This window comes from Eutrigla gurnardus (genome assembly GCF_963514095.1).
Source record: "Eutrigla gurnardus genome assembly, chromosome: 14".
NCBI classification, from domain to species: Eukaryota; Metazoa; Chordata; class Actinopteri; order Perciformes; family Triglidae; genus Eutrigla; species Eutrigla gurnardus.
Window position 1 is genome coordinate 14,083,525 of NC_139937.1, and position 13,382 is coordinate 14,096,906.

The window sequence follows — 13,382 nt, forward strand, 5'->3', positions numbered from 1 at the left end:
CTGCATGACAACCTTGCAAATTCTAATAGTACACGAAGGGTTGATGACTAGCTGGTTGCGTGCATACATAATTAAATCAATAAATAAATGTAATTAAATTACAGTTTCTAATCAAGATATTGTTGATTAAAAAGGGATTAACTTACATCCAAATATATCTTAGTATGTGTAGAGCACTCACTCTGTAGCTGTTTCAATATTCAATCCTAGGTATACTGAAGATTTTAGAATACAAGTTTGACAGAAATTAGTGTTCATTACTATTGTGAGGTTAGGAGTTTGTTTAGTCAAAACATTTGTGAGGAAAAAGTACTGAAATGTTACTTGAATTTAATGTAATTAAATTAGTTACATAATGGATAAATCCGTGATTTTCTATATTGTCATATTATCAAAAAATCCCACGAAAAGCTTTTACAAGCATCACTGTGCCGTTTTAACATTTAATCACTCCTATCTGTAATTATATTTTAGATATTCATAATAGCATTTCTTCTTAATTAGGAGAAATGGTAATTAAAGATATCCACAATACATTCTTACTAGTAAAAATGATATTTTAAGATATCTACAACTTTGATTGTACTAGTCAAAACTAAATTTAAGATATCTAAAAATCCTTAAAAAGTATAAGTGGCCGTTTTATCATTTAATAGCTAGACTGGATATGTATTGCAGATATCTGTATTTCAATTCTTCCTAGTCAAAAAGAACATTTCAGATATCCACAATGGCATTCTTCCTAGGACAAATGATGTCACTTTTGCCCATTCATGTGTATTGGGCTTTCAATTTCAGATATCCACAATTACATTCTGGATATCTAGAATGAACATTCTGGATATTTGCAATTGAATTCTTACTAGGAAAAACTCCCATTTCAGATATCTTCAATCCAATTGTTACTAGTCATAATTTTCATTTCAGATAATGGCGTCCTGTCTACCTGTCAACAGATATCAACAATACATTTGTGGATATCTGCAATTGTATTGTTCCTAATCATAATTCTAATTGTAGATATCTGAAATTACATTTCTACTAGTCATAATACGAATTGTGGATATCCATAACGACATTTCTACTAGTCACAATGTATTTTGGATATTCAAAATTACATTCTGGATATCTGGAATATAGTTTTTCATTTTGGATATCTGAAATGAAAATTATGACTAGTAACAATTGGATTGAAGATATCTGAAATGGGAGTTTTTCCTAGTAAGAATTCAATTGCAGATATCCAGAATGTTCATTCTAGATATCCAGAATGTAATTGTGGATATCTGAAATCTAAAGCCCAATACACATGAATGGCAAAAGTGACATCATTTGTCCTAGGAAGAATGCCATTGTGGATATCTGAAATGACAATTGTGGATAGGAAGAATGCCATTGTTTATATCTGAAATGTTATTTTTGACTAGGAAGAATTGAATTACAGATATCTGCAATACATATCCAGTCTAGCTATTAAATGTTAAAACGGTTTGCCATATAACACATGTGCACACAAACACACAAATACACAACTGTTTTCACAGGTGAAGTCCTTGTGATGTGTAAACTGAAGTTCACGTATCAAAGTGGTGAAGTGACCCTTTAGTTTGTGTTGTTGCTGCGTATACTACCAAGATTGTGTATTTAATTTTGCTTTGAATTGCATTATTGATTTTAGAGTGTCCAATGCTGCATAATTGCTACCTGAAGAGTAAATTATTTTAAATAAGCTGTTTGGAATTTGGCATGAACAAGCTATCAAATTAGATTGTATGCTGTATTTCAATGTCATTTTTTAAGATTCAATATATATTTTTGCACTTTTATAAAGTTGGGGGACTCATGAGATAGAGATAATAACAAAGATCCATCAGATCCCTAATAGATGATGCTCAACTCTTTTCAAGTTGAGCAGAACTCCTACTGAAAAGTAAACCAACCTTTATGTTGAGTGTAAATGTCATACTCACACATCATGAATGTGGCTATAGAACCTGCTATTGAGCGCGCCGAGCTCCGAGCCGACCAGGATGAAGGGCGTGGCTAGCCCAGCGGCCTGCAGGAGTCGGTGCAGATCATCCACCATCCTGGAAGACAACAACAGTCTCTGAATTAAACCAGGACATGCTGCAAACTGGGCCAGATGGTTTATTTATGCAGAAAGGTGGGACTAGGACTCATCATTAACCCCATTCATTCCCAAGCTGCTCATTAACAGGCTGATAAAGAGTCATTATTAAAAGCATAACCTAAGAGGGGGGGGGGGGGGAGTAGTGTTACAGCAGTGCCGAAAACCTAAATGAACATTTTCATCGCACCTGCAAGAAAAACAATCACCAGCAAACTTCCATCATCAGAGGAAGCATCATCATTACATGCGATGCAGCAGCTCCTCTGTGAGAGCCATCTGCTGCCCTGGGTTTGTTGCACTAATCAATCAAACCTGAGGTGTCACACTGAATGAGGAGTTTTCACAAGACTCCCAGGGTTAAGGTTAGGTAGTGATCAAACTCCTTGAGATATTGAATTCTGGGTAATTGATCGCTTGCATCCCAAATAGGCATCCGTCCGCTTTCTGGGCCAGATGCCAAGGTAAACTAGACTGCTGACCGTCTGAGAAAACCCGTCTGGTCATCCCTCTAGGCAGATTTAAGGCTCGACAAGTGCGTTTCGATTTCAAAAGTAGAGAAGATTAGATCTTTATCCCACAACAGTGTGAGGCGTGGACGTGGCGTGTTTAGCAGAGGCATGAGGTGTCCACGCACACGTCAGTCTATGCTGGCTGGAACACAAATGACAAGTCTCAGACAGGTACATTCTCAAGGAAACACTGATTCCCATGGTAGTTACTGTAGTACTGTCATGTTGACCAGTAGACGCAATTTACTAGAGCTTGTACTGACATTATGGATGTAAAAGGGATGCTTTCAGCAAAAGAAAGATGAAAGATTTGGGCACACTGAAGCATTTTCTCGTATTGATTTCACTCAGTCTGATGGATGTGTAAAGATGTCACAAGGAGCATATGTCAACCGGATTTTGGAGAGGTTTAATATGCAAAACTGTACACCCAGGGAAACTGTGCTACACAGAAGACGCTGTTAAGATATCTGATGTTAAGTTGTACAGAGAGGTGGTAGGCAGCCTTATATATTTAACAACATGTACACGCCCAGACTTAAGCTTTGTGGTAAGCAAACTATCACAATATTTCTGTGAACCAACAGAGGAGCAATGGTTAACTGTGAAGCATGTATTAAGGTACCTCAAAGGCACTACAAACAAGGAGTTGTGCTTCAGGAGAAACGACAGTGAGGAGTTAGGCTTAGTGACCTATAGTGACGCTGGCAGGTGATACTACTGACAGGCGTAGCACCACACTGTGTGAGCCCAAGTTCTCTAGTTTCATGGAAAACTAAGAAACAACCTACAGTAGCACTCTCAACCTGTGAAGCAGAGTATATGGCTCTGGCCTCTACTATGCAAGAGTTATACCTAGAGCAGCTATTGGAAGGACTTGATGACTAAAATACACACCAACAGTAGTGTATGAGGATAACCAGGGAGCAATTGCCTTAGCCAAAAATCCTGTCAGCAGACAGAGGTGCAAACACGTGGACATTAAGTACCACTTTATAAGGTCAGTTGTAAACGAGGGGAAAGTGACCCTGTTATACTGCACTACTGAAGAGATGGTCGCAGACGTTATGACCAAACCTGTCACTAAGTTAAAACTGAAAAAGTTTGCAAAGTTGGTCAAGGGCTCGTGCAGCGTCATTGAGTTCAGAGTTAATCTTCCCTGCCATGTGAAGTAGGGCTTTGACTCCGAACTTCGTTATTCGAATATAATTAGAATATCAAAAAATATATATATATTCGAACGAATATTAGGCAGCCCTTAATATTCGAACCTGTTATGGGCATTATTTTTTGTAAATGTCTTTGCCTGAACGTTGTTTTCAATTCAGATTCCGAGGCTTTTTCACGCCTGGTGAAGTTGTGTGAATCGCGAGCTCATTAGCAAGGCTATCATTGGTCATCTGGGCTCCTATAGGTGACGTTAGCGTCCTGGTTTGCACCAATTTTGCAGAACAATGGCCGCGTCAACATCGACAACAGCCCCCGAGGAGCCCGCTCTCTAACTCTAAGACGCGCCGCCCGGAATACTGTCCGTAAATAGGCAAACAAACCCCGCCGAACAGTCGGCACTGACGGCCCCGATCATGTCTGAACATGTGAATCACCTGGTATTTTTGGAGAATAACTTAAAAAAGTCTGTAGCCAAATAAACCAGCCATCCAGATCTTTATGTGAGCGAAACAATTTGTTAATGGGCCGTTAATGGCTGGTAGGATGGGGTTTTGTTTTTAGGCCTACCTTTATTTTGTCTTTTCAGTTTAGCCTGACTGGCTTATTTGACTTTATTTTTGATGGCTTATTTATCTTTAATTTGATTAAACCGAATGCATACACAGTTTATGTCTGACCTAAATAAATAAATGTTCTGAAAACATCGTTGCCTGCCTATTGACATTGACTGATACACTGCCCTCTGGTGGACAAAACATATACAACTTAAGTAACATACCATATAGGTCTTACTGAAGGCATTTAATGGTCAAAATATTATTAATACATTTTCGAATATATTTGAATATTAATATTAATAAACAAACAAACTTCGAATATGATTTTTGGGCAAAAGTCAAAGCCCTAATGTGAAGACATCGTGTAAGACTGCTTTGTCTAAAATAAATATGCAGAGGTTAAAGATGGTTTATTCTTCCGACTACTTATTATTGAAGCTGAAAAGCTCAACAGAGGTCATCAGACCCCCTCCCCCCTCCCCCCATGATCATTGTATTTAAGATGACCGTATTTGAGATCATTAATGCCCGAGCGTCGACAACGTATTGTGATTCAACAGAGGCTCAACGTCCTCGATGCGGCGATCCCGGGGTTCGACTCCCGGCCCGGGATCAGCTTCCCGCAATGTCTTCTCCCTCTCTCTCCCTGTTTCCACACTGTCTGTATAAAATAATAAAAGGCTTGAACGGAGCTCTAGCCGGAAAAAAATTATCTTAAAAATAGCCTCTTAGACACACCACTTAAAGTCAACATGAAGTGGGCAAAAAAACATTTTTAACCACCCGAGTATCAGCTCTGTGACTGTAAATGGAGGGGGAGGTGAAGGACTTGGCTCCAGACGGGGGCCCCGGGATTCCTCCTGGCCGGGTCACTCCTTTTCTTCCTAGATATTTCATGGGGTCTTTTGAACCATTCTTAGTCTGGCCCCTCACCTGAGACCAATTTGCCATGGGAAACCGTACCAAGAGCACAAAGCTCAACACAGGCAACACAGCCCTCAGGGTCATAAGGACACACAAACCTCTCCACCACGGTAAGGTGATGGTTCCTGGAGAGGAAAAATGTTTTAATTATTGAGCTTTTGTATGTGCTCAATAATTAAATTATGTGCTTTTTTTTTTTTTTTTTTATATATGGGAAACCTGAGCACCAGGCGAAAAACCCTTATAGCAAATGTGCATTTTCTTTTATTTAAGGGAAACCTGAGCACCAGGCAAAAAACCCTTATAGCAAATGTGCATTTTTTTTATTTAAGGGAAACCTGAGCACCAGGCAAAAACCCTTATAGCAAATGTGCATTTTCTTTTATTTAAGGGAAACCTGAGCACCAGGCAAAAAACCCTTATAGCAAATGTGCATTTTTTTTATTTAAGGGAAACCTGAGCACCAGGCAAAAACCCTTATAGCAAATGTGCATTTTTTTTTTATTTAAGGGAAACCTGAGCACCAGGCGAAAACCCTTATAGCAAATGTGCATTTTTTTATTAAAGGGAAACCTGAGCACCGGGCGAAAAACCCTTATAGCAAATGTGCATTTTTTTATTAAAGGGAAACATAAGCACCAGGCAAAAAACCCTTATAGCAAATGTGCATTTTTTTTTATTAAAGGGAAACATAAGCACCAGGCAAAAAACCCTTATAGCAAATGTGCATTTTTTATTAAAGGGAAACCTGAGCACCAGGCGAAAAACCCTTACTCCACACAGAGGGACGGGTGGAGTTATTGGAGTTGGGGTAGATGGAGTTGAGGTTGGAGCTGAGGTGGATGGAGATGAGGTTGGAGGTGAGGTAGAGGGAGATGGAGGGTGGTGACAGAGATGGAGAAGGCGTGGATAGAAGGAAGGGGAGGTAGACAAGCAGGGAGGAAGGGTGGAGAGGTTAAGGAAGGAGCTACTGTTGTCCAACCTGAGCTGAACAACTAGCAGTCTCCTCCACCTGCAGGATGCCGACCCGTCTTTTTCGGTGCATCCAGCTAAACAAGCCCTTCTTCTCCTTCCGATTTTTCTCCTCCTTCTTGTGCATCTCTTCCTTCATCTTCTGCAGCTCTGTCTGCGTATCCTGGATCTTGGTCCTCCAGAAGAAGAATCCTCTCCTCTTCTTCAGGTGCAGACAGAGCCGCTCCAGCTCCCTGTTGTCATCCTGGAGCTCTTGGACGTTGGCCAGGTTTCCCTCCATTTCTTTGACCTTAGCAGACATTTGTCTGAGCTCCTCCTCCAAGAAGTCTTGTGTCTCGGTGAGGCCTTCATTCTTGTCTTCCAGGTCACGTAGGTCTATCTCCATCTCATTATTCTTCTTCAGCCCCATTTTGAACTTTGTGTCCAGAACCTTGTGGATTGTCTCTAAAGCTTGGACTTTGGTGTGCATGACTTGGTCTTTCTCTGCCAGATCATTTTTTAACTTGGTCTTCTCATCCTCCATCTGGTGGAATTGTTTGTCAATCAGGTTGATCGTTGTGTCCCACCTCTGTTGATGACGGAGCAGGTTTTTGTTCTCTTCCTCCACCTCTTGTAGGTTTGTCTCCAACTTCTTGTTCTTGGCCTTCTTCTTTCTGAACTTTGAGTCCAGAGCCATGTGGATTCTCTTCAAAGCGTCATATTGGGTTCCCTGACTTATGATTTTCTCTGCCAGATCCTTTTTGACCTTGTCCTCACACTGCATCTGGGTGATTATTTTTTCCTCAGTCAGGTGAAGTTCTTTGTCCAAGTGGTTTTGTCTCATGGCCAGCTCTTCATTCTTTTCCACCAACTCTTTCTGCTTGGACAGCTCCCTTCTGAACATGTTCTCATCTACCCTTTTCTCATTCTCCATGCAATGGACTTTAATCGTCAAGCAGGCTTTCTCTGCCATCGCCTCCCTTAACTGGTCTTCCAGAGCGTTGCATCTTTTCTGCAACGCTCTGTTGCTCTCCAGGAGTTCAGCTTCTTTGCTAGACAGCTTTGCTCCGGTGTTCGGGAACTTCTGATGGCCCGGCATTTTATTGGGATGCTGGACAGTCCCCAAGACTGCTATCAACCTTCTGTACACAGCCCTGGTTGTAGTGACTGGAGCAGATTGAAATTGTCGACTGGATATTTGTGTAGTAGAGATACCTGTAAATCGGACCATACGTAACACAAACATACAGTTTCTCACTGATTTTGGCTCAGAGAGCTTAGCTTTATAACATCAAAGGCTTTGATCTTGTGATGTCACAAGATCAAAGCTACATTTTTTCTGTGATGTCACGGAATCAAAGCCACTTTCATTCTGTGATGTCACAGAATGGACTTCACTAAAAAGAATGAAAAAAAGAATGGAGTGAGGCTGTTAATAGACACTTTATTGTGTGTACTTGGTGATTGTCATTTTACTGCTGTTTTACTGAGGTGCAGTATTTTATGTTCACCACAGTGTGGCGCAAGTTGTTAGGTAAAGGGCTCATGCAGCGTCATTGAGTTCAGAGTTAATCTTCCCTGCCATGTGAAGATATCGTGTAAGACTGCTTTGTCTAAAATAAATATGCAGAGGCTAAAGATGGTTTATTCTTCCGTCAACTTATTACCCCGAGTTCAGCGCCGGTTAAGCTGCAAAGCTCAACAGGTTATGGGCCCAGGAGCAACTCGAGGAAACGTTTTGTGGATGTTTTACCGCCGATAGAAAGTCGCGACGAACTGCGTGCTAACGGCTAACATAGCATCATGGAGCTACGGGGGACAAGCAGGTTGCCCCGACTCATGTTCGACGGAGATGAGACCAAATATGAACTGTGGGAGACTAACGTGTTGGGACATTTGCACTTATTAGGACTAAAGAATACGGTTCTGAGGGAACCTGAAGGCGAAGCCTAGGTAGCGGCAGACGGTAAGAAGAACGCTGATGCGTACGCCGAGTTGATTCAATGATTCAACTATGCCGGGAAGGGGAAGCCCGCATTATCGACCTTTACACCATGCTGACATCGCTTCAGAAGACGAGCAGCGAGACGGTTACAGACTAAATCATCGGGGCAGAGACGGCCATTACGGCGCTACGTAACGCGGGTGAGACGTTAGGAGATGGTCTACTGATTGCGTTGATCTTGAAAGGACTACCTGAAGTTTGCAAAACATGTGGCAAACAATGAGGATGATATAACGTTTGCAGAATTCAAAACGAAGCTGCGTAGTTTTGAAGACGTAGAGAGATTAACCGCGGCGGAGTCCAGTGATAATGTGATGAAGACTGTGGCGCGAACAGGGCTGAGGCCCACAAAGTCACGTGCACAAAACAGAGACAATGGAGACGCGGACATTATTTGTTTCAAGTGCGGCATTAAAGGTCACCGAGCAAGAGCATGTCGACGGAAGACATGGTGCAGTCATTGTAAGAGTGACACACACAGTGATGCCACTTGTAGGCGTAAAGAAAAACAAGATGGCGCGAGGAAGGTCGCAGATGAGAGCCGCAACGGATCTGGAGCAGCAGCGACATCAGCGGATTATGCTTTCAGGATAAAGGACGCAAACGTCGGGGTCCAGCAGCAGCCAGCGCGCAGCATCAAGGAGAAGGGCTTGATGGTCAACACGGGAGCTACTTCCCACATCGTTACCGATGTGACCAAAGTTTAAGAGCTTTGACGACACATTCAAGCCAGAGACACACTGCGTGGAGTTAGCGGACGGTACCCTCTGCAGAGGTGTTGCTCAACGCAAAGGGAATGCAGAGGTGTTTCTGATCGACAGCACGGGGCAGTGACGCAGAGCAACGCTGAGATACGCGTTGTTTATACCGTCATACCCCAAATACATTTTCTCTGTGAAGTCAGCCACCGCTTTTGGAGCAACCGTCACTTTTAAACAAGGACAGGACACCTTGACACATAGAGACGGTACCAGATTCAACATTCATGTGTATTTCAAGTTGTATTTACACACTGAAGGTGAGGATAGTGATACGTGTAACTACACCTGTCACGACATGCAGACTTGGCATGAAATATTAGGCCACTGCAACTATGAGGATGTACTAAGATTGCAAAATGTGGTTAGTGGTATGCAGATTAAGGGCAAGACAGATAGGCCTGACCAAGAGTGTGAGGTATTTATCCAGGGAAAGTTTGTACAGACCTGAAATAGAGACCCTGATACAAGAGACGAGGCTCCCTTAGAGATGGTGCACACAGACCTAGCAGGTCCAGTAGCTACCGAGTCTATTGTTGGAAACAAATATGTGCAGTCTTTCACTGATGATTATTCTAATGCAATGTTTGTATACTTTCTGAAGACAAAGAGCGATACGCTACAGGCCACAGAAAAGTTCCTAGCAGATACAGCCCCTAATGGAAAGGTGAAGTGTATCAGGTCTGACAACGGGACAGAGTTTACATGCAAAGATTTCCAGACCCTGTTAAGGAAGAACGGTATTAAGCATGAGACGTCAGCCCCGTATTCCCCGCACCAGAACGGAACTGCAGAGAGGGGCTGGCATACTCTTTTTGAGATGGGCAGATGTATGTTAATTGAAAGTCAACTACCCAAATGTCTATGGAACTACGCTGTCCAAACTGCAGCCATGGTACGAAACAGATGCTTTAATAAGCGAACGGGGAAGACCCCTTACCAAATGCTGACAGACAAAAAGCCAAATCTATCCAGAAAAACACTCACAAACAGGACAGTGCAAAACGGTGCGCACTCACAGGCTGTGTAGTTCGCTTCATTGCTAAAGAGATGCTGCCGTTTAGTATCTTTCAAACAGTTAAACTACACGGGGAACGGAGGCGCAGTGTCCGTAGGCAGGGTGCAGCAGGGTGTTTTACCTGCTACACAGACTGTAACGTGTCTGTAACGTGTGGCTGCTGCCAGCTTCAGTGTGTGCATGTTAGTTAACATCCAACTTATTTATTGTTTCGGTTGTGTGTGTTTTTATTCAAGTGCATTTTTTGTTAAAATAGATTGAGAGTCCGTTTTATTTATTGTTATTATTGTTATATTTGAAATGTTTTCCAGTTCTCATGTTAAATATTCTTTAGAAATAAATGTTTTGATCTTTGAAAGGGTGTACTTGCATTATTATGCCATTATAATTATATCAGTTGAAAATTGTCTCAAAACGGCAATATTATCGCTTATCGCAATAATTTCTGGGACAATTAATCGCCCAGCAAAATTTGTTATCGTGACGGGCCTGATTATCAATTTGACCAATGGGAAAATTGCTGATATTCAAGGATGAATTGATCTACGTAAAATGAATCTGCAACACCACGCACCACACTGCTGTGTATTTGGCCTACATCTAATTTAAAATATCTACAAATGAATTTGACACACTCAGCAACAACAGATTAATGAGACAGATGGCTTTGCAGGTGTAGAACAGCACACACATCTGCTTTGTGGGAATACAAATCAATGGTTTGGAAACTACCGTATGTGATTATCTTTCCAATGTAGACTTTGTGTACAGCAGAAAAGAGTCCCACACTTAGCCGTCACACCAAAAGTGACAGCCAACTACGTAGAATACTAACCTTCCAGTTGTTGACATCCCCCAAACTTTCTCCGTTCCTGTGGTTTCATTCTGCATCAGCCTCTTGCTGAAGCCCAGTCCCATTCTGTCAAAGGCACAGACCTGAGCAGTGTGACAAACAGGGTCAACAAAGGTTTAGAGGGATTTCAACTAACACCATGCTCTACATACACATGAGATGCTCTCAACGAGGACGCAGCCTCACCCTACCCTGTAGGTACTTTAAAAATGCAGAGTAACGTTGAAAATAAGAGGTGGTGTAAACAGTGCACTGTAAGTTTGTTTTTGTTACTGCTTATGTGATTTAGTTGTTCAGATGTATCTAGGCTCTTCCCCAACAAGCCTGTGACCCAATTTGAGTCACATCTCAGACAAACAACATGGGGCAGGCTGTCAGCCCAGACTTTCTGCTGTACTGAGTCCTTGTTGAGCAGAGAGGACGTGGCAGAGCCACTGCTAGAACTGTCCCTACATGCCCCTGACAACAAACAACATGGCTGCATTAACTTATTCTACAAATGTTCACCACTGGGGATTTCTTTGGTACGTGAGAGTATTCATCTGAGATATATTGTTTAGGTCTGATGAGACCAATTCAACCCTTCAACAGTGTGTTTTTGGTTCATGAAACTTAACTGTAACAATCATATTTTGGACAATCATTTAAAAACACAGCCATTCAATTTAATCCACATTTCCTCACCGTTGTCAGTGTGGCCACGTTTTCCTGGACATGCAACCAAACGTCTGAGGACATTCCAGTTGGCGCGTCCAGCATGACTTAAGAAAGAAAAAGAAACTGGTTAAGGTGGCTCAGCAAAAAGACTCAAACAAGCCACATAAACATGGAACTATGTGCTACATGATGTAATTCAGTGACACTCAACTTACAGATTTAGCCCTCTATAGGGTGCCAGGTGGCTTGCCTCCCATTTATTTTCTAATTTTAATGGGATTCTTCTGCTTTTAGTGTATCTAGGGTGCATAAAAAAACATCAAAGCAGACAAATATAGCTTGTCTTTGAAAAGAAAGGACCAAGGGAGGTTCCCCGGACCCCCCCAACAGAGGTCTTTCAATGTTTATTCATTTTATCTGATAAATATTATTCATGTTTTGTAAAAGTGGCCCAGGGGGACAAAGTAAGTTGAGTGTTCCTGATGTAGATCATGTTTTATGTCTTGATCAAGTTCTGTGTTGGCGGCCATGGCAGAATTTAGAATATCATCATAGGAGATATTACCAACGGGTTGTCCTTGTCCTTTACACAAAAGATGCATCTTTTGACCCAAACCAACATCAACAACCAGGCCATCTAGAAGCAAGACGGACAGGAATAGAAAGAAAGATTAGACTTCTCACACACCATGAAATCTTAATATTGGCCCGTTGTTTGCACATCTGTTCTAGTTTTATTTGTTTTATTGTGATGTTTGACCTTGATGCAGTAATTTTGCCATCTCGAGTCAATTTCAATTTATATATATATATATATATATATATATATATATATATACAAAATATTAATACTATTAAAAATAATCACTATTATTATTATTATATTTAACAAATACATCTTGTAAAAACCTTTGCAGGTTGATATAAAAGTAAACTGAAAGGATCAATGAGAATTGTCATTAGATAAGCGAACCTTTGGGCAAGAGCATCTGTCCTTCTCTCTGCAGCGATGCATAGTTGAGGAACGGAGGGATGAAGATGATTAAAAGTAAACACTTTCCAATGGTCATGAGCACAGATCTGGTGGTCACTCTGCCCTCAGTGGGAGCTTGCCTGTGCAATCTTTGGTCCGGTTCCTACGGTATGGAGAGAAAAGAAAGAAATATTTTTTCATCTATTTATGTATATTTATATATGCATTTAAACATTGAATGTATTATATAATTTTAGCCATTGCAGTGGTTTCCATGTCCTGCAATACTATTTGGTTGTTATCAAAAACACACAGGTCCTGTTGCTGTCCACCTCCTCTTGGAAATCAAGGTGAACTCATTCCATTAAAGATCTGGACTTAATAAAAAGATTTGCCACGGTAACAGAATCGTGCATGATTTCCTTCACTGCCAGACCAAAGGTTGGTATTTGCCGTTTGTCCCTTGGATTACCAGTGCAGGGTTAAGGGTTTACGCATCTCTGATTGTTGACAAAGCTCTAAATCAAACCCACAGCGGTTATTGAAGCCTGGGATTGTCAGAAATTACCCATAATGCTTCTATATGATTGCTTTCGTGAAAAATACACATTCTCTCTATTTTATTGTATTATTGTAACACATTGGGGGGAAACAAAGCTGTAATACAACTACAATGTCCCTTTTTGGATTTATAGTATATAATTTTAGCCATTGCAGTGGTTTCCATGTCCTGCAATACTATTTGGTTGTTATCAAAACCCTAAAAGTGAATTAAAGACATCAGGGTTAACCAGTGTATTTTTAAGTAGAAGATTTTACCCATACTATTACTAATTTAATCGTTGTGGATGCACGCCGAATTGAAGAACTATTGCT

The 13,382-nt window shown here is 41.2% G+C and overlaps 1 protein-coding gene across 1 annotated transcript in view; it reads right to left on the minus strand.

The window, feature by feature from the left end:
- The window catches only part of LOC311024078 (uncharacterized protein), a 31,929-nt gene that overhangs the window by 18,062 nt on the left and 485 nt on the right, over window positions 1–13,382 (minus strand). Inside the window, exons 2-6 of the mRNA XM_084026286.1 lie at window positions 12,507–12,669; window positions 12,099–12,170; window positions 11,561–11,637; window positions 10,859–10,959; window positions 1,971–2,087 (exon numbers count right to left, since the gene is read on the minus strand). Of these exons, the coding sequence (XP_083882412.1) occupies window positions 1,971–2,087; window positions 10,859–10,959; window positions 11,561–11,637; window positions 12,099–12,170; window positions 12,507–12,669 (530 nt within the window). The remainder of the gene's footprint in view (window positions 1–1,970; window positions 2,088–10,858; window positions 10,960–11,560; window positions 11,638–12,098; window positions 12,171–12,506; window positions 12,670–13,382) is intronic.